Source organism: Barbus barbus (assembly GCF_936440315.1).
Source record: "Barbus barbus genome assembly, chromosome: 40".
Classification (NCBI taxonomy): domain Eukaryota; kingdom Metazoa; phylum Chordata; class Actinopteri; order Cypriniformes; family Cyprinidae; genus Barbus; species Barbus barbus.
Window position 1 is genome coordinate 15,143,309 of NC_136718.1, and position 26,765 is coordinate 15,170,073.

Consider the following 26,765-nt stretch of genomic DNA (forward strand, 5'->3'; position numbering starts at 1 on the left):
AAAGCTGAGAGATGTTCACTAACCACAGTGAGACTCGTCTGCTCCATTCTCACAGTCGTTCTCTTTGTCACAGGTCCAGCTCATGGGAATACAGCGGCCGCTCGGACACGTGAAGAAGTTCACTGGACAATTATGCTTCCTTTTCTCTGTGGGAAAGAAAGTGAAAGGTCAATTTCATTATGCAATATCACACATATTATATTTGCGGTGAGAATGAGGGGATGTGTCAGTGCTTGCTGATGTGTGAAGAGTCTGACCGGGACAGTTTCTTTCATCTGAGAAGTCTCCGCAGTCATTGGAGCCATCGCAGCGCCAGGAGGGGGCGTAGCAGAGTGTAGTGAACTCGCACTGCTCAAAAGTCATGCCCTTCACTCCAAGCAGATAGTAACTGGAGCAGTCAGTGGGGCCTGAAAGAGTGTGTACTGAAAGATTGTATCCGTTCGCGAGAAAACCTGTAGCCTTTTGGTTTGGTTACCAGACCAGATATTTTTAAATTAATGCTTACTGCAGTTCATCTCATCACTGGCGTCCTCACAGTCCACCACCTGATTACAGCGACTAGAGTTAGTGATGCAGGAACCATCTTTGCACTGGAACTCAGCGGCGCTGCACAGAGTCACTGAAGTAAACCGAGATGGTGACAGTGAGGAACTATTACAGCTGCACTTTTTCTAGTCAACCACTCAAAAAAATATTTCAGGTTTGTATTTCAGACAGTCACTCTCCCCCTTGCTTACTGTTGCATGGCAGCTCGTCTGAACCGTCTCCACAGTCATCAGTGCCGTCACACCAGGAGCTGTGTTTGATACAGCGTCCGTTAATGCAGCGCCGGTAGCCCTTCTTACACATGCGGTTCGCTGCAAGCAAAAAAAGAGAAAGAGTTAATATGTTAATAACACTTAAATTATCAAGCTTTCTAAATTTGTAAAAGCTTCTGAAAACTACAAAGCAATGAACGGAGATGCAGTGAATTGCTTACCACAGTAGGACTGCTTCTCATCAGACTTGTCCTTGCAGTGGCCGAGACTGTCACAGGTCAGGCTGTAGTCGATACAGTCGCCGTTTCCACATTCAAACTCATCCACGCTGTTGCAGGTAGTGTTCTCCGCTGGGAGACAGAGAGATACGCTTTCATATTATGCTGCACTTTTCAGAGGAAACTAAAGGAGCATGTTCAGAACAGGACAGGCTTATATTCTAGACTCTAGCTTCCCGTTTGTCTCTCTCACCAACACAGGTGTTGTCTCCCAGTAGTTTGCGCTCTCCACGGCAGCTGCAGTTGACTCGTCCTTCTGACGTGAGCAGGCACAGGTCCTGACAGCCTCCATTATTGGTGAGACATGGAGAAAATTCACCTACAGACGCAAATGACCAATTTCAAATGAATTTTGGGGCTGGGTAATACATAAAATTATCCTCAGTTCCAATCATTCTCATAATTAGTTAAAAATCAATTCTATCAATTATGTGTGCTAGTGTAAATAAATAAGTACATAAATAGATAAATATTCACCCTTTTAAGACATTTCAGAGGAGTGTTACTTTAGTATCGCTGAGATACTATTATAGTTTTTGAATTAGAATTTACATGTAATAGAAATTTCATTTTCTGTTTTCATTTTCGTTTTTGAGGTTTTACTACTTTGGCATTTTTATTAGGTTTCTTTTGCTAAATATATATTTTTAGTTATTTTAATACATCAAGATAAACTAAAATGTTGCCTTGTCAACTAGCTGAAATAAAACATATCTTATTTTATTTCAGATAACATTTAGGTAATGCAATTTTTTATGGTTTTACGCTATAATAACCTTGTTCAAATAATAATATTTGTAATATTGCTATGCTGAAAAAAATAATTTAAAATGTAACTTTTCTTAATACATGGATGAGTCAGTCTTCAGGACAAAACTTACAGCTATTGGTGTCTTTGGCCACAGCAACGATGCCCATTGGCTGTTGAGGAATGTCGGCACGTAGGACTTTCATATCTGTGCCGTATTTATTAGCTCTGAGCACAGCTCTGCGCACCCAGTCTGTCCAGAAGATATATTCACCGTACACCGCCAAACCGAAAGGATGCACTGGCTCATTCTTTAGGACCACCTAATCACATGTACAATTTACATTTATTCATTTTGCAAAGAAATTCAAGGTGTACAAGATGTCAGTAGTGTGGGTTCTCTAAGAATCAAGCTCATGAACTCTTCCTGTCAAATGAACAAACATAAAAAATAAGACATAAATAGAGAGGAACTCACAAAGCGTCGACTGCCATCATACTCGCAGCGCTCAATCTTGTCAAATGTGGCATCTGAGAAATAGATTTTCTCAGCACGGTGGTCGATGGCCAGGCCGTTCGGGGTGCGGATGTTACTGCCAATGATCACAAGGACATTCGCTCCAGAAAGAGACGCTCGCATGATACTTGGAGACTGTTCATTCCAGTTAGTCCAGAACATCAAGCTGAAAGAAATATAGTGCACAAAATTGAATTTAAAAATAGAAACTGACATATGAGGTCTACTTACACCAAAAGCAACACAAGATTTTTTTTTTTTTTTTTTTTTAAGCCCAAAGTAGGCAACAGAGCAAAGCAATATTATTAAATAAATATATTATTGAAGTATTCAATAATTATATATTTTTAAATAAAGAAAACATAAAATTATTGAAAAAAAAACAAATGATTCAATCAAATTACAAATCAATCATAATTATGTGAACATCACAAAAATAGTTATTTTTGGTATGGGTTTTATAATAAAATTCTGAATTAATTTTCATAATTATAAGAACATCACTTTGGCAGTCAAAGCTAAAATTAAGATTTGTGATATATATATATAAAAAAAGGATATATAAATTTGGCGGTAAAAAATGTTTTCGGTATTTGGTAGGGTAGTAGTTCATACTGAACACGATTCAAACTCTTGGGATTGTAGGCCCAGCAGAATGATTAAGACACAGCATTGCATCATGGCAAATTTGATATACAATGTTCATACTCTTGGCATTCATCCAGAACAAAGGCTCTGGGGTGGTCATCCCCAGACATAGTGACCACAGTGTCTCTGTCAAAAGCTCCAGTGCGACTCTGGTCCACAGTGTGCCGAGTGATGGTGGAGGTGGTGTAGCTGGTCCAGTAAAGTGCGTCCCAACCCCGGTGATAAGCCAAACCTTCAATTGATCCTACATCTGTTCGAATGAAAAGAAGAAAAATGGTCTTAAACTGAGGAAGTATATAGAGAATCCTGCTCTGACTGCTTGTTTTCGGATCCAAGAACAACTCTACTGCATCCAATCTGTTTTTCTTAATTATAATTCTGTGCACAGACACACTGTATTTATTTTGAACAAACTCTATAGCTTCCGCAAGCACACTAGAGCTAAAAATGAAACAAAAAACCAAAGCATTTGAACTTCTTGGAAAGGATGGCAACAACTTCAAACTGGATTAATGTCATCTAAGCTTCATAGAGTAAACCAATTCTATGATTAACACAGGGCAAGTCCAAAACATCTCTTTTTAAACTCCTTATCCTGTCCCAGTGAACAGTTTAATCCCATGATACGTGTGCATGTTGGTTTCAGCGTGCTGTGAGATAGCCGTTGTTGCTGGTGCATGTGTGTGTTTAGTGGCTTAGTGTCATCCGGTCATTTCATGGATGGGTGCCTGTGCATACAAGACCCCTCCCTCGGTGAATCTCTTTAACCACGGTGACTAGTTCTTCCACAAAGAGAGGACTGCTGGAAGAGTCTGCGCTTCAGTCAGCACCGTCGAAAGAGTCTCAATGAGTCAAAGTCACACTGAATAATAGTCGCCCTCCACAAAATTTATGAGCCCACGAGGGGCTTCGCTGCATCTATCTGCATCACACCAATGGCTGCTTTACGACAGCGATTACTCCACCATAAAACAGGAAGGACACTCAACCAAGCTGTTTACTTTTGCTAAAAACCAATAAGATCCTGTAAAACACCTGTCTTTGGGCCAAAGGAAGCAACAATAACAATGTACGTAATAGTCACCGCCTACAGGTGAGACGTCATCATAGAAACGATGATGTTCAAGGAAAAGGCCAGTAAACCTGACAATCGATGTATTAGATGATGATACCTGAATAACCACCCATTGTACTTTGAACTTGGAGGTCAGGAGGATTGTTATGGTGTTAGTCGTTCCTCCTACTACTACTCCACCTCTACGAGAGAAATCTCACATTAGGACAAACCGAGGAGAGTCGTCTTGCTTTCTTTGCAGCAGAAGGACAAAGTCTTGGAACAGCCAAGCTAAAGGAATTGGAATGAAACTGAACAGTCATTTAATTGATCATAAGAGGAAAGTTGCATTGGGCACTTAGATTCAAGTAGAATCGATGGTTCGTAATGTAGCGACCATTGACGGATGCAGGGAAACACATTTGCAGGGTTGCCTGGTTTCACTCAATCAATACAAGCACACAGCAACCATTGATGGCCGTAAGGTAAGCACCTTCCATAATTTCAAATAAGAGATGAAGCTTAATAGTGATCAAGTGTGAAAGGAACTGATTTCACATTTCAAATGATGAAACACAAATGTTTATTCTGCATTCGAAACCCTGCTGTTATTAACTAAAATTAACAAAAAAAAATTCTGTTAATTTAAATAAGGTCTGTGAATTAAAATAAACCTGAAATTTTGCTAAATGTTGCCTTTACTAAATCTGAAATAAAGGTCAAATTAAAAAGTAAATTTACTAAAAATTCATATAAAATAAAAAGCCAAAATATAAAAACAAAAGCTAATTTAAAATATGAATTACAACTAAATAATATTAAAATAACACAGACTCAAAAGCTGAAAAATGTTGCCAGCATACAAATCCAATAGGTTCATAATAATATAGTATAATATAATGTAATATACCAACTTGTACTCGATTCTACTTGAATCTATTATATTATATTAAATACTGACTGTTTTTTTAAAGAACATTTGATTAAAAAAATTATGATGATTGAAATTAGCATTGTAGTCCCTGGATATTTGATTGGTTATTGCTAAAGCTCACTTGATTTGTTCTATATTACTAAATGTGAAATTATGAAGCCTAATGATAACTGACTTGGCAGTGACCCAACTCCATAAGCTTCCTGCACAATCTGTGTGTGACAAACTGTGTATATATACACACACATTTATTTATGTATTCATAATACATATAAATATTATTTATTTATTTGTTAAATGTTCTCTATGTACCAGAAAATAGTGTTAACGTGATTTCTCAACTTCCTAGGAGGATATTGCTAAATGCTAATGCTAAACACTAACAACCACCCCAGCAGAGACTGCCGAGACATCTCTTGGAGTAAACAACCCAATGATGCTTTGCCATGTGAGGAAGTTATTAACTTTCAAAAGGGCTAATTATTAGCCTGAAGCAGACAACGATCTTCATCTGGAGTTTGATCGTATGCCATCCCACACTTCAGTAAATTGCTCTTCAGTGTGTTCAGTATGAATATTAGTCATGATTGTGGGAGTCTGAGCTGGGAAATAACACGGGTCTTAGCTCCCACTCTGGATGCAATAGTCATGCTGATCGGGTTGGTGGGACACTCGCTGGTCATCTACACCCTGACCGGAAGGAGGAGGAAAAATGGACTCAAGTCTCTTCAAGGGACAGATGTGTTACTTTTAGCCTTTTAGGCCATTTGCCTGCCCTTCCACACCGCCGCTATAGCACTGGGCTACTGGCCCTTCAGCAGCATCCTATGCAAAGTCATCAGTTTCCTGGGAGTGGCCTCGAACTCGGCGAGCGTATTCTCTCTAGCTGTGTTAGCGGTGACGCGCTACCTGATTGTGGTGTACCCCACTTGGACGTATCGTTTCCGAATGCGCCGCTGGCTGCAGGTTACTGTGATTCTCATGTGGGTGCCGGCCGTGGCTCTTGCAGCACCTCAGTTCGCTTTCCGCCAATTAAGAACTACGGCCATCCTCTGCTTTGCGTTCCCATCAGACCTCAGCCAATTGGTCTACAGTACCATTCTGTTCCTGTTCAGCTTTGCTTTCCCTCTGATCATCATCGTGGTCATGTACACCAAACTCAACAGCTTCCTGCGAAGGACGCGGCTGCAAGGTACCGCGTCGCAGCTGGAGCGCTACCAGAACCAGGTGACCAAGACGTCGATCCTGTTGGTGTTAGTCTTCACCATCTGCTGGTTGCCATCCTACGTCCTCATGTTCTTGCTCATTGCTACCAATAATAGCAATATACACGCACATCATCTCAACTTCACCATAGTTGCCCGGCTGTTAGCGAGCTCCTCGGCTGTAGCCAATCCGCTGCTCTATGCTTTCATGTCAAACAAATTTCGTCGAGAGCTGCTGACATTGGGACGGGTGTGCTGCAAAGGTTGTGAGTGCATTATTTGTCCAGGAAGCGCCATAGTGGAGCCCTTTAACCCTGTGGAGCTGGACACCCCTCCCCAACCATGAGGATAAAGTCCCGGACCATGCAAAAGCATTTAATGTGCTTCTGCTGTAAAAGGCAAACCCAGTAATGGGACTAATTATGTGATGAGATAAAGACAATAAATATTAGACATATGTTTGAACTGCATTGATTTGTTCTGCCAGATATAGAGCCTGAATTACCTGTGAACACTTCAGTGATATTATGTAATAACAGATCATTATGTGAAACTATATCATATGTGACCCTGGACCACAAAACCAGTCTTAAGTTGCTGGGGTATATTTGTAGCAATAGCCAAAAATACATTGTATGGATCAAAATTATAATTTTTCTTTTATGCCAAAAATCCTTAGGATATTAAGGAAAGATCATGTTCCATGAAGATATTTAGTGAATTTCCTACCGTAAATATATCAAAACTTAATTTTTGATCTGTAATATGCATAGCTAATTTTATTTTGATTTTGTTGCACCCTCAGATTCTAGATTTTCAAATAGTTGTATCTCAGCAAAATATTGTCCTATCCTAACAAACCATACATCAATGAAAAGATTATTTATTCGGCTTTCAGATTATGCATAAATCTCAGTTTGGAAAAATTTACACTTTTGTGGTCCAGGGTCACATATATTGTTAAGAAATGTACTGTAGTGACCAGAAATGCCCATGTCAGATTTTTAATGATGAAAACATGCGTGTTTGCTTTCTGGACTGATACATTATATGGCACATCAGGAAGAAACTGTCTACAACAAAAGCAACACAAACCTTGAATGAAGGGTTTTGCTTTTGGTGTATTGTTTTTTCAATGCTTGCTACTTGTATGCTTGTTACTAAATGTTACTTGTGTTCTCACTACTTCATGCGACTGTAGGAGCTGATAAACATTTTCAGCCCCCACTGGGGCTAATGTTTAATGTTTAAATAAATATGTTAATGCACATATTTATTACAAATCTCTCTGAAATACTTTATTCTGATTATCCAATTGCAAATATTTCTAAATAATGACCATGTGCATATTTAATTGGTAGAAATGTACATATATATTATATATTCCCTTTCCAAAGTTTTGGGTTGGTAAGATTTGGAAGACTTTTTCTTAAAAGAAGTTTTTGAAACAAGTCTCTTATGCACACTAAAGCTGCATTTATTTGATCAAAAATATCAATAATATAGTAAAATAATAATAATAATATACTAAAAATATTGTGAAAATAAAATGTTTTAAACTATTTTCATGGATTTTTGATGAATAGAAATATTTCATTATCATTTCTCACTGTTAGTATTGCTGTTAGCCTCATCCAGATGGTGTGCGGAATACAGAGCAATAAAAAAAAAAAAAATGAATGAAAAGATTGGGCACTTACTCTCCACTATGGTCTTGCGGTCAGAGCTGTCATCGCTGATCTGCTGAATGTTACCAAAGTGAATGTCGCTGTAGAAGATTCGGTTGGCTCCCTTTCCACCGCCACCCCTGAAGTCAAAGGTAAGGGCAATGACGTTCTTCATGTGCTCTGGATCTTCAAAGGGTTTAATGGGAGCATTGAGGTTTGTTTCATCCGATAGGTGAATGCTCTTTAGTATCGTGCGCTCAGAGTAGAGGAGGTAGCCATCGTAATCCCTGCAGCTGTGGCCGTCCTCTGCCAGCATGCCATGTGCGCAAGCGCAGGTACGATTGCCATTACCCCGGTACAGACACAGCTGTTCACAACCACCATTGTTCACTTTACAGATGTTGGTACCTGCAAACAATATTAAGATATTAAAATGAACACAGTTGCTATTGTTAAAATCCAATCTTGGTTGGCTAAAACCCTGGGTGGAGGGGTCCTTTTGATTGGAAAACCCAATATAGTAAAAAAAAAATCTTTAGAGTGCTTTTCAGGAGGATACACACCTTGCTGTCTTGCACGGTTGAAGACTTTAATGTCTTTGAGCTGTACACCAATGCCTGTTCTCAGATACACCATGTCTGTGGCGTTGTCCTTGTTTCCTCTCTTGATGGAGCCATTGGCATGTGTCCTATTGGAAACAGGAAAAGATAAAAAGCTCATTACCTGTAAAATCCACTGCAATAGCAAGATATAAAAACCTTTGAGAGCATAGATTTATATGAATGAAAGGGGCCAGCTAAAAAAGGGTAATAATAAGCAATAGTAAAGGAATAATGTGTTGGCACCTGTCACTCCAGTAGATGTAGTCCTCAAATACAGAAACAGCAAACATGTCCATGTTGTTATTAGACAGCACCAGCTCACGGTTTTCTCCAGTCTCCAGATTTATGCGCTCAATTTTGTCTGTACGTGCATCACACCAATACAGCAGGCCCTCCTACACATTGTACAACACTAGTTATATAACACTTACCATACTGTTGTGGTTTCACTGCTAGAATACATTTTTATTTTATTTTTTAATTAAAATTAAAAATTAAATTAAATAACACCATCCAATAGTTCGGGGTTGTTAAGATTTTTGTGTGTTTTTTTTTTTTAATTGTTCAAAAATAGATTTAAAAAAGTAAAATTGTGAAATATTATTACAGTTTAAAATAACGGTTTACGTTACGAATTTTCAGCAGCCATTACTTCAGTAGTCACATGATCAGTCAGAAATTGTTCTAATATGCTGATTTGATGCTCAAGAAACTGATCTTACTATCAATGTTGAAACAGCTACTTAATATTTTTGTGGAAAACATATAATTTATAGATTCTTTGATGAACAAAGTAAAAAAAATGACGCATTAAAAAAATCTTAATAATAATAATGGCAAATCATCTTCTAAAAGTTGATTAGCAATTCCATCTGGTACCAAGAACCAAAAATGAACAAGTTCTGCAAAAGAGGCACAGTCTGTTTATGTACAAACCTGGTAATCAATGGAGATGCCATTGGGCCAGCTGATGCTGACATTGACAAGAACTACTCTCTCAGAACCGTCCAGACGAGATCTTTCAATACGCGGATACTGACCCCACTCGGTCCAGAACAGATAGCTATATACACAAATACTTGAGTTTGAGATAATGAGATCATACAGTTTTCTCATGTTCATAGACACTCCCATCTTCACTTAAAATACTGACACATTCCCTCACCCTTTGTCTGGATGTACAGTAATGGCACGAGGTTTGTCCAGACCCTGAGAGATGACCACATAGCGGAAGGAGCCGTTGAGTCTGGCCACCTCAATCACATCAAAGCCTTGATCAGTCCAATAGATGTTGCCTATTTATACAAAACAACACAATGTGTTAGATGCACTAATATACTGTATATAATGCACTTTTAATTGTGCATTTGCACATCTGCACACCTGCAATCCAGTCCACAGTGATGCCTTCCACACGTCCAATGCCATTGGTCACTATGTCCTCCCTCCAGGTCTGGTCTCTCTTGGCTCGGCTAATAGTGCTAAGGCCCATGTCAACCCAGTAGATGGTATCATTCTCTACAGGGCAAAAGAAGCACAAAACGCCTCAAGTTAGTTGCATTCAGAGCAATTATCAGACTGAATATTTGTACACAAAGATATTTGCATACTCACCAGCATGGAAGTCAATGCCCACAGCAAGAGAGGTGCCTGACACAGGTACCAGGGCATCAGATTTATCTGACGGGTCCAGAGGAATGCCACGGATGCCCTCGTGCACAGAGTAGAGCAAAAACGAGCCCATGCCTTTATACAGAAGTGCCATACACACAATGTTACAAGGTGGTCATGTGAAAGCAAATGGTGTACATTAGTTATGCTTGTATGAGATCTTGCCTTCACAGGACTGTTGGCCACTCTTCAGACTATATCCAGCCGTACACATACAGGCTCTTGTAGTTGGTGAAGTTGGCAAGCAAAGCTGAGAGCAATCGCCATTGTTCTTACTGCAGAGGTTGGTACCTATAGTAGATATCAGACACATCCACATGGTATCATCATTGATTAATAGTTTGCATTATTTTTTTATTATTTATAGTTGTGTTCACTTTAAGAATTAATCGAAATAAGACCTATTATAATATGCAATCTGTCTTGTCTTCTAACAACCCAGGGATTCTGCTTTAATTTTGCGAACTATTTTCACATTTATTTAAAATTAAATAATAATAATTGTTGTGTTTCATTGTATTTTTCAATTATTAACAACTATTTGACAACAAAGAATTAATAGCTTAATTAAATATTAGAAAAACAAATTTTTGTCATTTATAAAGAAGAATCTTGCATTTTTCCTCCAAATGAATTTAAAGGGACAAAGTCACTAATCAATATAAATTAAATTAAATTAAAATTTAAAGTACTAATTAAAATGAATTACCATCTGACAAATCTGAAATTGCTTTTTGATTATGTGATCATTTTATGTGATTATTTTAACATTTAATTGGATATTCTTTAAATTGAATATTTAAGTAACACCAATAAAAACCACACCAATAATAATAATAAAAATAATAATCATTTAAAAATTAAATGAATGAAATTTATAGTTTTATTTTAAAGAGAATAACATTTTCCTTTTAAAAATTAGTAATTTTATAAAGAGTAATTTCTCCTTTTCACTTGCATATACATTTATGGGGAAAAAGTCACATGCATTTTAGGGTTACATAATCAATATAAATATGAAAACACACCTAGTTGATGCACAGTCTCATTGTAGATCTTCATATGCATCATGGGTGAGGTGTTATTTCGGAGAACCTTCCAGTTGCCTCCGTCGCTCTTGTCACATGTACCGATCTGATCTGTGCCCTGATCGGCCCACCACAACTTATCTCCTACACATAAAACATAACAGGTCAGTCAGTTGTCCCAAATCAGTTAAAGCAGAGAACCCTATGAACATTGTTCACAAAAATCACAATTATGGTTTTTCAGAAAGCACTGTTGTCTAGTTACGTGGATGAATTTTTAAGAGCTGTAGATTGTAGCTGTAGACTCCATCCATACTTAACAGAAACACTTCACAAGTCAAATTAAGTTAGAAGAACTTCAGTTCAGTGTTAGTTTTTGTTGCATTGGAAACAGGTTGATTGTGCGGTCTCACCCATGATGGCGAGGGCTGTAGCTTTGGTGAGTTTTCCTTTAACACCCTCAATGATCTCCAGTCCGGAACCATCCATCTTACAGCGGTTAATGGTGCTGTTCCCTGAGCTGATCCAGTACAACTGCTCCATGTAAAAGTCTATGGACAGACCTGCCATGGGAAGAAGTCAACATGTAAAACATCATCTCCAGAAGGCCTTCTTTTAGCTTTAGGCAAACGAAAGTTACACAAGACAGGTCTCTCACCCACTGGGCCTTTCTGATTGGTGAACAGTAATGTGCTGTTGGTGCCGTCCATGTTGGCCATGCTGATGTTGTCACCATCAAGCCAGTAGAGCTTTCTGTAAACAATGCACAAAAAAATAAAACAACAATAGCTAAGTCCTGACATAAAGTAGATATTTGCAAATTATCTGTGGCAATGTTTTAGTATTATTTATAACTATTATAGTATTTATTAATATTTTGAATTAGCTTTTGCTTTTATAATTTAGGTTCTCAGTAAATGTATTACTTCAAATAAAATATTTATTTCAGTTAGTTGCCAAGGCAATGTTTTTCATTTTTAAGTTTTAAATCTAATATTCATATTTTATTCCTGTTTTTTTTTTTTTTTCAATTAGCAAAAATGATTTGATTAGTTTCAGTTACCAATATTTGTTTATTTGCAAAGAGCACCACGTTTGTTGAGGTTCTTGTTCAAGATTCTGGACATAAAAAGGCATTGTAATGCTTTATATTCTCTTTAGCCTCTTTCGTTCTCAGCTTGTTTAGAAGGCCACATTTGGAGAAGAGCAGATGCTGTGCCAGTATGTTTCTGGCAGAGATTGTAAAGGGTGTAGATGAGAAATGTAGACGTTGCTCATTAGTGTGAGCTATAGATTGGACAATATGGCTGCCCTCAGTGTTTGGCCAATGTGAACCAGATGTGTTTAGTGCCAGTGTGCTAGTTTCTAGACTAAAATGACAGAGAGGCACTAATTCTAAGCCTGAACTAGCAATAGTGCATGTGTGAGTACTTGTACTAACCCCAGGATAGGATGTAGCACCAAACAGTGAGGCTTGTCCAGTCCATGGATTACAGCATTCTTGAAGGACCCGTCCAGGCGCGCAACATTGATCTGCTTCTTATTCGTATCATAGCTGGTCCAGAACAGGTTTCTAGAGATCCAGTCTACAGCTAGACCCTGAGCATTAGGGAGGTCTAGCAAAGAAAAGAAAAAGACATTTTTATCATGATTAGAATTGTCAACACAGGTTGAAAAACAGAACAACATAGCAAAAATAAACATGTATTTGTCTTGCATTCTTTCCTACAAAAATAATTACTGTATGAAAAGTAAATTTATTTGATCACAAAATGTGCCATTTATTTTAAAGAAAGATATATTTCACAAGTCTGGGGTCGGCAAAATGTGTTTAAAAGATGTTTCTTTCACCCACCCAGACGTGTGCATTTATTTGATCAACAATACAGTAAAAAAGTTATATTTTATTACAATTTTGTTTTCTATTTGAATATATTTTAAAGTGTCATTTATTCCTCCGATCATGAATTTACAGCAGCCATTTACTCCACTTCCCATTTTTCAGGATTCTTTGATAAATAGAAAGTCACTAACCCCAAACTTTTGTATAGTAGTGTAAATGCTTTACAGAAAAAATCAGTAGTTTATAATAATTCTTAATTTTTTTTATTGGATTTTAAAAGATAAAATATATATACGCTGTTTAAAATGAAGCCAAAAAGTATTTTTAAAATTTCTGATTAACAAACATAATGGACCATGACCATAGTTAACTGGAAACTGACTTCATGCATCCACTAAAAATGACCAGAAGATCAAATGGCTAAAAGTAATTGGTAAAAGTAAAAATGCATAGATCATAGAATCTGATTAGACCGTTAGAATCTCGCTCAAAAATGACAGTTTTGATATTTTTCCTATTTAAAACTTGACTCTTGTAGTTACATCATGTACTGACGGAAAATGAAAAGTTGCAATTTTCTAGGGCAATATGGCTAGGAACTATACTCTCACCCTAGCCATATCGGCCTAGAAAATCGCAACTTTTCATTTTCCGTCAGTCTTACTACATGATGTAACTACAGAAGGGTCAAGTTTTAAATAAAGTGCCACCGCCAGACCCGGAGATCGGCTGAATGGATTCGAAAACGGTAAACTCAACTGTTTAACTCTTGGGGAGTTGGAAAATGAGCTTATTTTCAAAAAAGTGGAGCGTTCCTTTAAGCTCAAACTATCATCTCACCGGCTGATACCACCGTCTCCACACCAGTCCCATTAATGAAGGCTCTTTTGATGGTCTGAGTGCGAACATCAGACCAGTAGATGCGGTGCTCCAGAGCATCATAATCCACCACTGTAACATTGTCGATGTCGGGCATAGTGAAAGAGATGATGTAGTTGTAATACGGATTATCAATGTCCACCCCTCTGATTTCAATCTGACGAGCGTACAGCAGGAACTGACGGTACTCTGGACAAAAGAAAAACAGACAATTCATTGTCAATAGATATACAGTATTATAAAAGTGCATGTAAAACAAAGCATATATATATATATATATATATATATATATATATATATATATATATATATATATATATATATATATATATATATTTGTATACACAAAATCATCTTGTACAAAATATAATATAGGCTACTATAAATTGTAGTCATGTATTTTTCTATGTAAATACATATATTAGTATTAGAGTAAAGAAGGAACAGTAGTAGCAAAGTCTACAGTCTCCATATCGATTAGCCAGAATGGAAGAGTTGCTCCTACTCCTGCGTTGCCACTATCTGATGTCAGTGTGAATTCATCACCGAACCTACTACCTCTACTCCAATCACTCTGCTCTCCATACAGCCATAATGGAGGCTGTGCTGCTGAATACTAAACACCGATCGTGCAACTGGGCGGCAGGGTGCACTGTTGTTTTCTTGACGGTTAAACAAGATTTACAGCCCACACAAGACTTTCAGCCTGGCCTGAAAAACCTAACATTGAGCATCTATAGTGCCAAGGCAAAAGGAATCTAAAAGAAAAGCCTGTGGCGCAATTCTTATACTATCTGTCCTGAAGTGCGCAAGATAAGAATTGCTGCATTTAAAATAATAGTAAACTGAAAAATTTCCAGCCACAGTATGATTTTTTTTCTGTGGATTTTCTAATTGTGCAACCACATGTATGCATTAGAAGCCAATTCTTGCTAATACTCTTCAAATGAAGAAAAATGCTTGTAAGATTTTATTCCATAAGACTGAAGCTGCCACAATTGGAACAAATTGGATCTCCAGTTCTAAATAATGTACTATTACTGCAGAACATTTGCATGTGGAATACTAGGGTGATCAAATACTTTCACTAAAACATGCAGTATTAAAGAGATTACTGTGTGGATATCCCACAATGCAATGTGCTTTACCTCCTATTTCCAGTATGATGTATTAAAATGGAAATACTATCGGCAGCAATTTTTTATCAAATAACCATCGTTAATACATTTGATAAAACATACTGAGGTTATGTGACAATATACTGTGGAATAATGCATATTGTTTCTTAGTACAATTTATATTGTTCCTGTTGCTCAAACAGTAGAATATGTCGCTTGCAATGCCAAGGTAATGGGAAATGTAATATATTGTGCAGTATTCAGTAATTAGTAAACCAGTATTCCATTCAGAACTTGCTAACAATTAAAGCATTTGATTGGATCTTAGGGCTGAGGAAGGAGGAGCCTACCGTAGCAGGTGTGATTATCTGCTTTGAGTTTCATGAGGTGTGGACAGGCGCAGGAAAAGGTTTGGTTGTAGTTGATGAGGCACAGGTGAGAGCACGGCCCTTTCCCATCATTCGCTGCACACGGGTTGGGAGCTGCAAAGGAGGAAGAAAAAAAAAAAAAAAAAAAGTTCAGTGTTTTTTTTCCATTTTTTATATAAAGCTTTTATTTTTATATACATTTAAAATATTATATTTTGTTTTTATTTTTTTAAATCTAGTTTTAGTAATTTTGGCACCTAAACTTGCCAAGACAAAATTTATGATATGTGACCCTGGACCACAAACCAGTCATAAGTAGCACAGGTATACTTTTAGCATTAGCCAACAATACATTGTATGGGTCAAAATTATCGATTTTTCTATTATGCCAAAAATGATTAGCATATTAAGTAAAGATCATGTTCCATGAAGATATTTAGTAAATTTCATACCGTAAATATATAAAAACTTTTATTTTGTTTTATTTTGTATATTTTCCTATCCTAACAAATCCTATCAACGGAAAGCTTATTTATTCAGCTTCAAAAAATTCACCCTCATGACTGGTTTTGTGGACCAGGGTCAAACATTAGCTTAAGTTAAAGTTTTTCATCCAGTATTTATATTTTATTTCAGTTAAAGAAAATAGTTTTTAATAGGTTTGGTTTACAAAAACAACACTGGTGTTCACAGCTTACAAATGCAACACGAAATATAAACAGGTTTCCTGACAGTTTTTTGACATATTAGTTCAGGTCATGCTGGTTCTCACCCTGAGGTTGTCTAGAAGGATGAAACACTTGAAGATCAAACGGCTGAGTATTTGTTCTCTGGACCACCGTCACATTGTGTCCTGTCCATTTATTGGCTTTAGCCAAAGTGTTGGTCCGCCAGTCCGTCCAGTAGACCTCTCCTCCATACATGGTGACGGCAAAAGGATGTGATAAGTGTTCATGACCCCGGAGCACCTCGATTAGGCCAGAACCGTCGTAAGCAGCAGAGTAGATGGCATCAGATCTAAAGAAATATTTTTATTTTTAGAAGATCAAGGTGACTAACTATGGATATTTTTGCATTTTACTTCACTTTTAGTGCCGATAGTGTGTGCATACCTGGCATCAATCCACAGGATACGGCGCTCTAGGTAGTCCACAGTGAGACCGTTGGGCCATCCACCATTCCCAGTCTCTTTGTGGATGGTGCGACGGCCCTCCCCACTCATAGACGCAGCCTCTATCCTAGGGGAGCTGGCGTCCCAGTCTGTCCAGAACAGAATACTGGGGGGAAAAAATTTAACATTTCTTGTAACAACCTAATTCTGTCAAGATGAGTGAAAAATAACAGAGCTGTCAAAGTATATCATGTTTTACCCATCTCTTGGGTCAAGTGCAATGGCGCGCGGATGCTCCACTTCTCCGGCTAGTAGTGTTGTACGCATGGTACCATCCAGCTTGGCCACTTCGATCTGATCCAGGTTACTTTCCACCCAGTAGATGTTTCCTGCGATCCAGTCCACAGCCAGACCCTCTGGAGTGGCCAAACCATACTGTATCACCACCTCAAAACTGGTGAGAGCTGAAAAACCAAGACAAGGAGGAGTCTAAGTTAAATAGGATATTAATAGGAATCTAAGTTAAACCTAGAAATAAAAGGTTTAGGATGTTGAAAAATGCACCAAGAAAATGTAACCAAAGAAATTATGGATATAATAATTCTGACCAATGAAAAGTCAGAAATTTTTGCCGTTTTATGCCTTCATTTCAGTTAGACAGTCATTAAATATTTTTATAACATTTATATATTAATAGTTATACTGTTTTGCCTAATTATATTACAATACAAAACACACACAAAAAAAAATTAATAAATATATAATTTTAAACTCTACAAATAAATTTAGTCATCACAATATTAAAATTTTAGAATCAAACACTGGCATTCATTTTGAGATTTGCTAAAGATTATATTTAACAGTGTCACTAAATTGTGCATTTTGTAATTATTAAATGATTAGTGTTTTTAAAGATTAACATTAAGTGTCTCTTTGATAAGTCAAAGGTAATTTCAAAATTAAAAGGTAATAAAAATAAACAAAAATAAGAATGTACAATTACATCATGAATATCAACCAAAACAAGTAACAATAATAAAAAAAAACCTCTAATATCAACCAATAATTAATGCAGTGGCAATATATTTTGCATCCCTAAAGAAATAATTTAAGATTCTGCTATTTCTAGATCACTAATCAAATAAGAGAATTTGTGACAATGATCATGTGATTTGTCGTACAGTCAGTCAGACTTCCATTGAAGCTCAAAATGTTCTTTGGATAATCTCAAATCATACCGAAGAACATGATCATGTTCTTACAGCTCAAGTGCTGCAAAAGGAAAACAAACCAAATACTAAGTTCAAATTTTCATTCCAAATGTTATACATAATACATTTTATAATGAAAAACTTTATTAAGTATTAAAATAAAGTAGAAGCATTTTTAACAGTGGTCTCAGACTGTATATATTGCTAATATTGGGAATCAAAATCGTTTGATTGCTTCCAGCCTGAAAGACATTTAAGACAATGCTGCAATAAATATTCCCCCACTCTGAGCTAAAGCCATGTGGAAGAGAAAAAAAAAGATTCCCAATCAAGGCAAGCTGCTCTCTGATCTGTGAGACAGACTCTCATACAGAGCAGTAATTAAAGGTCCAGAATGGCTCTCTGTTGGGCTGGAGACAGCGCAGCCTATCCGATGGGGGTTGAGAAACAACAGTTTGTTACTTTGTTTCAGTGTTGGCAGCCATGTCAGTCATATTTTTACTCTGTCAAAGATGACAGCAGGGATTCAAAACTTGGACAGTGTATCATATCTCTGGAAAGAGCTGTTCAGAGAGGGAGGGAGGTGTGTGCACATGTTTCAAAGCAACTAAGGCTTCCGACACTTTACTTTTACTCTGGCTGTAGTCACGCAAACTAGGAATGAGTCAAATGGGTAAAGACAGAGGCGTCCAAATTCCTGTGCTACGATCACACACAGACGCACGCTGTGGTTTTGTGAACCAAAAATAGTTGTAATAATTACGGACTAACTTGGTATGCTGAAAAGAACAGAACAACGCGGGAAAACACAGTTAGACAACAAAGTCAACTCAGAACTTTACACAAGTCTTTAAAACAAGAGAATGTGATTGAAGCTCCCTTTTCCTCAAAGCCATTATTAAGTTAACCAATAAAGTTCTCCAACTAAAAATAATGTTGTGACCCTAACCCAAATGTATACGTATTTATACATACATATATGGGGGGGGGGGTTGGTTAAATTGATCAAAAGTGATGATAAAGGCATTTATAATGTTACAAAAGATTTATATCTCAGATAAATGCTGCTCTTCTGAGCTTTCTGTTCATCAAAAGAAACCTGAAAGAATTCTACTCCGCTGTTTTCAACAATGATAATCATAATAAATGTTTTTTGAGCAGCAAATCAGAATATTAGAATGATTTCTGAAGGATCATGTGACTGAAGTAATGATGCTAAAAATTCAGTTTAGAAATCACGGGAATAAATTATATTTTAAAACATATTAAGCGTTAGAGTTAAAACAGTTATTTTAAATAGTAAAAAATATTTAAAGATTTTTACTGTTTTTGTTGTATTTTGGATCAAATAAATGCAAGCTTGGTGAGCAGAAGATAATTCTTTAAAAAAACAAAAAAATCTTACTGTTCAAAAACTTTGGACTTGTAGTGTATATAAAATCAACAGCATGCAAATGTAAGATGTATTTAACCAGGACTAAATAGTGAATTTTTAACAACTAATTATTTGACTTAGGAACAACCACTTCCATAGGACTAAGACATTCATTTACCTCCGTTTTCCGACAGCTTTCCCCGATAGATCTTGTCTTCAACCACATCTGTCCAGTAGAGGGCACTCTGGTTGAGGTGGAAATCCAGGGCAATGGTGTTACGCAAGCCAGGCACCAGCACGCTGAACTCGCCCTTGTACAAGTCAATCCGGCGGATCTCATGCCGGTTGGAGAAAATGATGAAGGGCTTGAATGGATCTAAAGAACATGGACAAGGCACATAAGGCCAGAACACTGCTAATCCTTGATTTTGGTTTTACTCCATAAAGTCTAGAAAGTCACTAGACATAATATAATATAACAATTAAAAATTCCAGCAAAAACAACAATATTGTGACATATTACCTAGATATGAAAACAAAAATCTTTTATATACAGTGTACTGTACATCTCATCAAAAGGCCTTGTAAAAATGAAATATTCTAAGTATCTTTATTTGTCCTGTCCTCCACCCCGTCTTTCCCTCACCAGTGCTCTTGCAGCTCTCGCCGTCTGGCCCGAGCGCCCAGCCTTCATAGCAGGCGCACTTAACAGTGGCCTTCTCCTGCATGCAGCGCTGGCTGCACTTGAGATGCTTGGCGCAGAAGCTCTGAATCTGGCAGGTCTTGTTGTCGGTACCCAGCTCCATGCCAACTGGGCAGGAGCACAGGATGCCCTCACCAGGAGCGATGGTACAGTTGTGGCTGCAGCCTCCATTATCCATTGTACAAAGATCTAGAACGAAAACAGGTAAAAAAAGAAGCAGGTGGGACTGAAAGGGTGTTTATGAGTAAGTTGCTGCAAGTCTGTCAAAAAAAAAAATCAATGAGAGTTGGAGAGAATGTGCTTATTTCATTTGAATTCAATCCTGAAATTTCTTTGTGTCATGCTAATGGGAAACACAAGTTGAGTTGGCATGCTCTGCGCAAACTGTGAAAGATTTAAAGGAACAGTTCATGCAATTATAAAATTTTTGTCATTATTCATTCACTCTCAAGGCATTCATCAATGAAGCACACAAGATCTACTAGCTGTCAAGCTCCACAAAAAGACCAAAATAAATAAAATCATACAGAAAAAGTAGCCCATATGACTTGTGGGTTATATTCTGAAGCATTCTGGAGCTATATGATATAGAATATAGCAAACAAGTCACATGGACTACTTTTATTGTGCTTTTTTGTAGTTTGACAGATCATGGTCATGGCCTTATTTTCTATAGATCGTTATTACATGAAAGCAATTCACACTATCATTAAAAACTTTGGGGCCAGTAAGTTGTGTTAATGATTTAATGTTTTAATATCTCATGTTTAATGCTCACCAATTCTACATATATGCAAATACAGTAAATACAGTAAAAACAGTAACGATGAAATAATTTAAGATAACTTTTCTATTTTAAATTTTTTTTTCAATATAATTTATTACGTCAGTCTTCAGTTTCACATGATTCTTTCAACAGTCATTCTAATATGCCGGTTTGCTGGTAAAGAAACTTTTCTTATAATTACAAATGCTGATTGCTTTTGTGTAAACTGTGCCTTTTTTTGCAGTATGCTTTGATGAATATTTAATGATGAATAATTAATGATGATGAATAATTTAATGAATAATTACTATTAATTAATTTAATGCATCCTTGCTGAATTTAAAAAAAAAAAAATTACTGACCCAAAACTTTTGAATGCTAGCCTATGTGATTCTTTAAATATTATTTTTGTGTGATGCACAGACAAAAATTAAACATGTCTAAAATGAAACATGGTTGAATAAAACATGACAATATTAATTATCCCTTTAACTTGAGTGTATTTGTGTTTAAGTGCATGAGCATTACTGCAAAGCTTCTCATCCGAGCCATCAGGGCAGTCATCCTTGCCGTCGCACAGTTTCTCAGGAGGTAGGCAGATGGAGTCATTGCTGGCACAAACATGGTGGGAGAGCTTGCACTCAAGAGCCTCGCAGTTTTCTTCATCTGAGTTATCCTCGCAATCGCTGTCCCTGTCACACACCCAGGCCTTACTGATACAGCGAGCTAAAATATACACAAACAAACTAAAAATTAGAATTTAAAATGTACACAAAAAAAAAAAAAAAAAAATTCAGAATTCACTTGCAAAAATGCTTCAATTTATCATTTTTAATTGAATAAAAAAAGTGTTTATACCAGAATAGGAAAGACAGTGTCATTTTATTGGACAAAAATGGGTAATATGCAAGATGTGTCATCAATATTTTTGATCCGTGTTCAAGCAGACTATACATTTTAAAAGCGTAAGCTGCTATTTTTTAGGATTACACTTGCATAAAGATGCTGTTAAAGCTAATATACACAGACTAAAATGGACAAAGGTTTGATTTTGCGTCTTTAAGAGTTGATATTTTGATTCATCTTGACATTTATTTATGATTATTGCCGAAACATGAGTGAGAAGATTTAATACGGCCAAACGAGACTAACCCGAGTCCTTGCAGGCAAACTTGACGGCAGGGTCGCACATGTGTGTGACGCCCTCACAGTTCTTCTCATCGCTCAAATCCATGCAGTCCGAGTCTCCATCACAGCGCCATCGCATAGGAATACACAAACCGTCCATTCGGCACTGGAACTCATCCGTGTGGCAACCGCCGGGAGGCCGCGTGGCTGCAGACAAAGACAAAAATGGGGCACGCAATTACAATGTAGCCGTGTGAATACTTGTACAAGGGCACAGACACATATCTTATTATTTTATGGTAATGAGAGCTTGGCTTCCTGACGTCAAAAATCAGTTCCCAGGGATGGAGATTGTAACCAGTGTGAGGCACAACCACGATGAACTGATCCAAAGCAAACTTTCTCATGAACATCGGTCCAGGGCTGGCACTGTGACGGCCATCATTAGGCATCAGACAAAGGTTAGTATCTGGCAGAGTCTGGAGAGGGGGAAGTGGAAAACCAGAGCTCATCCGTAAACAGAGAGAAGTGTGTCCTAGAACAGGGATCTGCTGGGGTGAACTGGTCCAAATGGCATCATACTGCTCGAGCTGCATGCATTCAGTGTCTCTCTCTCTCTCCCACACACACACTTTGAAAGTATCTGACTGGAATATTACAATTCTCTGTCAATTTTCCATATTTTAGCAAAAATTAATATGGTACTTTTATACACTCCTCTATTTAAAAAGAAAACATTGATATACAGACAAATGTGAACAAAGCAATGACATGTAGCCTTTAAAAACGTCAAAATATATATATACACATATATACACACACACACACACACACACACACACACATACAGTGCCCTGCAAAAGTATTGGAACAGTAAAAACAACATTTCTCTGTTGGCTGTGGAGTCAAGACATTTACAAATATGATTAAAAGATGAATATGAGACAAAACTACAGAATGTCACATTTTATTATTGGGTATAATATTTGTGCGGTCAATCGATTAAAAAAATGTATCGCGTTAATCAGTCCTGGACTGTGATTATTCACGATTAATCGCAAATTTAAAATACTAGGATTTACCTGTAAATGTGTTGAAATAAAGGAATGCATGACAAACTAGTTTAAGGAAACAGAACCTTTCACACCTCCGCCAGGTATGAGACATAATCCTTATTCTTTTGTTTTAATTCAGCCATTATCAGCCTTTATACTGGCAATAAAACGTTTACCAAGCCACGATCGCTTCAATCCCAGTATACATTTACCCACTGTCTCTCTCTCTCTCTTCGCATTCGCTTCACTTTTGTCGAACCCGGCGCCCTCATAATCACACAATCCCTGCGTCCCAATGTGACCTATACCAACCACACTCTATCTGCCATATAGTATTGAAAATGACTAATATCACATAGAATTTAGGATGGATAGTAGTATGCACATTGGGACGCAGGTAATGATTACCTTCTGCGCTGCGATGATGGCAAGAAGTTGGGGTCAAACCTTATCAAACGATTAATTTGCGTTAAAAAAATATTAACGCGTTAACATTTTTAGATTAATCGCATGCGTTAACAGCCCTAATATATTATATATATATTATATATATATATATATATATATATATATATATATATATATATATATATATATATATATATATATATATATATATATATATATATATATATATATATATATATATTTTTTTTTTTTATACATTCACAAATACACTTTATACAATATACTTAAACAATTACATAACGCTAATAATAAACAATTACCTTAGTAGAGGCAGAAAATGAATGGATAATATTGGCCCATAGAAACAGTCGCTAATGAGGCATCTAGTATATCTGTGGGCTGCAACAACTAATCGATAAAATCGATTAGTATCGATAATGAAAATCATCGACAACGCTTCTCATTATCGATTAGTCGGGTCTGCCCACAGTGCATGTACAACTTCAGCCGGTCACGTCAAATCACAGCACTGAATAGCGCATTTCTATGGACAAAATACATCTAAAAAAATAGTGCAATAGGGCAGGAAACAGAATGAGATGCTGCGGGAGAAGTATGTGACCCAAGCTACCCAAAACGTCAGGCACTTTGACAAATGCGTGTGCGTCCTCAGCGCAAAAACTTTCAGTTTACGGTCATATCCTTTTCTGTAAATGTAACAAATTCACGTGATCAATTCCATTTTTGCATAAAAGTCCGTCCTGACAGTCTGTTAAGTTGAAATCTTTACTGAATGAGCGCCGGCACGGCGGAAAGACGGAACACGGTAAAGAGAGAGACAATTAATACTACGCAAAAAACATTCGTTGTGCTGAAATATCCTTTGCTGAACGTTAAATTTAGGTTTAAAAGACATGTATTTTATGAGTAGGAACTGTAAAGGGATAACAGCGTGTCTGAATTTAAATTTCAGACGCTTCATAGCCTCCTTTTATAGGATAAAGAAATGACTTTGATCAAAGTGAACACAGGTGTTCCTGCAGAACACATCTGTAGAGATTTAAACTATGTTCCCTATATACAGTGCTTATCAAATTTATTAAAACTAATTTATGTAATGTAAGGTTTGTGCCACTGCTGCTCCAAACTAACAGTATTGGTAATTACCAAAATATATTTTTTAGCTTTCTGTATTGGTTAGTCCTCCAATATGCATAAGCTCTTTAGTAACAGTAGTAGGCTATTTCATATACTATAGTATAATTATTGCGGTTATCTATGAAAGAAAGGCAGAAAAAAAAATAGTCAAGCACTTTTGTTTTCTCTTCAGATACCCAATTACAATGAAAAGGTACATAAATGCCAGCAAGAATGCTGTTATGAAAGGCATAGGAGGCCATTTTTGATATGTGAATAAATACTATTTAGTTGTTTCAGTTTGTTATTTGTCCAATAAATGACAATAACATTTTTAGATTTAAACAATTTTTTGACCGATTCCGAAAATATTTGTGTTTTCTCTTTATAATGAAAGGTGGTCTAATAAATTGTTAAGCACTGTTTTCATAGCATTCAGTTGGCACGTTTGTCTGAAGGACATTGGGCAGAATGCAGAAGAGTGTGTTTTTGTCAATAAAATAATGATTAATCAAAAAAAAATAATCGGCCAACTAATCGATTATCAAAATAATTGTTAGTTGCAGCCCTTAACATTTTTTAAATGTTACTATAAATATTGACAAATTTAGATCAACTGGCATGTTACCTTTGAATATTTCTCAATTAAAGCTGAAATAAAATAATTTTTCACATTTAAAAACGAGGCATGCAAAAGTACTCAAATATACTCAAACAGTTAAACAGTGCACTTATCTAATCAATGCAGAAAATAAATACATTCTAATAGCAATTCAACATGATACTCAACAGTCCTCTATTTTTTAAATGTTAATATAAATATGAACTTTTATGAAGTTTTTTTTTAGCTAACAGCTTTTCAATTTTGCAGAAGAACTGGTTTCATTATATTCTTTACTTCTAAATTGACTTGGTACCAAAGTACCATTACTTTTAACATTCCTACTTCAAACTCATACTCAGTGACTTTATGAAACATCTCTCCTTCACAACTCATGCTAGCATGACCTCATTCAGTTCTACATCTTTACACAGGCACAAACACACTGCCAGGCTCCCATAAGGCCCAGCACTCTCATTAGGCCTCTGGCTTGGTTCTGCTGCATTGATTCTGCGAGTCTATTAAGCACCAGCATGCCGTAGGGATTAGAGAAGAGAAGGACAGAGCCCAGACCCCGAAAACAGAACCTAACCCTCTATTCCTGTTCCACGAAGGGAACCATTGACCAATTAATAGCTATGAAGCCACATGAATGGGACTTGTGGAGAGGGACAGAGGAGGAAAGAGATATGAACAAAAATGCACATGTGGATCCACCAGCAGCTCATGCGTCAAGCGTCCCGGCACATCTGTGCTTGTGTAATCCCTCTAGACAGCAGCTCTCAGAGCAGTCATTAACACTGCTCTCCACAGGGACTCTCACTCCATGCACTCCTCGCAGACATTCTTCAAGATTTTGTGGTTTACGTGTTTCACCACAGACCACAAAAAAGATGATGATGACAGCCTAGTTTGTGAAATCGTGATTTACTCCAGTTAATGAAGAGCTCGGTTGCATTAGTCATTGTGGTTTCGCTCAAAATCTAGAGAAAATAAACTGACAGTTTACACAATACAAGAAGCCGACAATTAAAAATATCATTTTTTCTTTTAAACAAATGATCAGTGGATAAAGGTGCTTCATCTTGATAAAATATTAATCACCAAGTTGTTGAAAAGTTGTTTTCTATAGGGTTCACCAGTTACCACAATTTGGGACATCAAACTATTTTAATACCACAATTTAGTTATTTTCTAACAATTAAAATGTTAAAAAGCACATATATTTAAACAATTTATAAAAATTTAAATAAACAAATGAATAACAAATAAACTAAATATCAAAATAAACAAACAAATAAACAAAAATTAATGACAAAAATAAACTAAATTGTTATTTATTTTTAGTAAACAAACAAGTTCATTTGTTTACTTTGTAACTATTAATTTACACAATTCATATAATTTAAAATACTTTAAAATAAAAATAACTAAATTAATAAATACATAAAAATAAATTACAAACTAAAACAAATAACTGACTGAAGTCATTTTTTCCAAAAACTGAATTAAACTATATGTTTGGAGTAAGACCTCTTTTCTTTTATCAAATAATGATACTTTTCAAACTCACCTTGATTGGTACAGTTGGCATGAGTCTCATCGCTGTAATCTCCACAGTCGTTGTCTCCATCACAGGTCCAGTACTCTGGAATACAGCGGCCGCTGTTGCATTTAAACTGCACACTGGAGCACGAGTGACTGCAGCCGGCTTCATCACTGTTATCCCCGCAGTCGTTATCTGAGGACACACACACACATGATGGCATTTACTGGATATTATAAGTCAGCATATGACAAACACACGTTTGTAGACAGCATTAGAAACTCACCATTATCACAACGCCAGTTGACATTTATACAGCGTCCATTGGCACAAGTGAACTGAGTGAGTGGGAAACAGGTGGGATATGCTGGAGAGAGAGACAAGAGAGAGGAGGAGATAAAGAAAA

At 36.7% G+C, this 26,765-nt stretch overlaps 2 protein-coding genes across 2 annotated transcripts in view; one reads left to right on the forward strand and one right to left on the reverse strand.

Annotated features, from left to right (window-relative positions):
- The window catches only part of LOC306859532 (low-density lipoprotein receptor-related protein 1-like), a 127,563-nt gene that overhangs the window by 23,321 nt on the left and 77,477 nt on the right, over nucleotides 1–26,765 (reverse strand). Inside the window, exons 19-50 of the mRNA XM_079400592.1 lie at nucleotides 26,646–26,726; nucleotides 26,387–26,554; nucleotides 21,637–21,819; nucleotides 21,013–21,210; nucleotides 19,662–19,907; nucleotides 19,194–19,391; nucleotides 16,689–16,893; nucleotides 16,431–16,595; nucleotides 16,091–16,335; nucleotides 15,301–15,432; nucleotides 13,794–14,021; nucleotides 12,552–12,726; nucleotides 11,769–11,863; nucleotides 11,524–11,673; nucleotides 11,111–11,254; nucleotides 10,248–10,373; nucleotides 10,026–10,157; nucleotides 9,795–9,929; nucleotides 9,577–9,706; nucleotides 9,348–9,474; nucleotides 8,655–8,806; nucleotides 8,373–8,497; nucleotides 7,843–8,217; nucleotides 3,010–3,199; nucleotides 2,263–2,467; nucleotides 1,918–2,107; nucleotides 1,230–1,355; nucleotides 980–1,108; nucleotides 738–857; nucleotides 506–619; nucleotides 258–407; nucleotides 24–146 (exon numbers count right to left, since the gene is read on the reverse strand). Coding sequence (XP_079256718.1) covers nucleotides 24–146; nucleotides 258–407; nucleotides 506–619; nucleotides 738–857; nucleotides 980–1,108; nucleotides 1,230–1,355; nucleotides 1,918–2,107; nucleotides 2,263–2,467; nucleotides 3,010–3,199; nucleotides 7,843–8,217; nucleotides 8,373–8,497; nucleotides 8,655–8,806; nucleotides 9,348–9,474; nucleotides 9,577–9,706; nucleotides 9,795–9,929; nucleotides 10,026–10,157; nucleotides 10,248–10,373; nucleotides 11,111–11,254; nucleotides 11,524–11,673; nucleotides 11,769–11,863; nucleotides 12,552–12,726; nucleotides 13,794–14,021; nucleotides 15,301–15,432; nucleotides 16,091–16,335; nucleotides 16,431–16,595; nucleotides 16,689–16,893; nucleotides 19,194–19,391; nucleotides 19,662–19,907; nucleotides 21,013–21,210; nucleotides 21,637–21,819; nucleotides 26,387–26,554; nucleotides 26,646–26,726 — 5,262 coding nt within the window. The remainder of the gene's footprint in view (nucleotides 1–23; nucleotides 147–257; nucleotides 408–505; nucleotides 620–737; nucleotides 858–979; nucleotides 1,109–1,229; nucleotides 1,356–1,917; nucleotides 2,108–2,262; nucleotides 2,468–3,009; nucleotides 3,200–7,842; nucleotides 8,218–8,372; nucleotides 8,498–8,654; nucleotides 8,807–9,347; nucleotides 9,475–9,576; nucleotides 9,707–9,794; nucleotides 9,930–10,025; nucleotides 10,158–10,247; nucleotides 10,374–11,110; nucleotides 11,255–11,523; nucleotides 11,674–11,768; nucleotides 11,864–12,551; nucleotides 12,727–13,793; nucleotides 14,022–15,300; nucleotides 15,433–16,090; nucleotides 16,336–16,430; nucleotides 16,596–16,688; nucleotides 16,894–19,193; nucleotides 19,392–19,661; nucleotides 19,908–21,012; nucleotides 21,211–21,636; nucleotides 21,820–26,386; nucleotides 26,555–26,645; nucleotides 26,727–26,765) is intronic.
- On the forward strand, nucleotides 4,381–6,488 carry LOC306860021 (somatostatin receptor type 4-like; the record flags this gene model as incomplete). Its single annotated transcript, XM_079401540.1, has 2 exons — nucleotides 4,381–4,488; nucleotides 5,700–6,488. 2 exons carry the CDS (start codon nucleotides 4,381–4,383, stop codon nucleotides 6,486–6,488), a joined length of 897 nt encoding a protein of 298 aa, XP_079257666.1.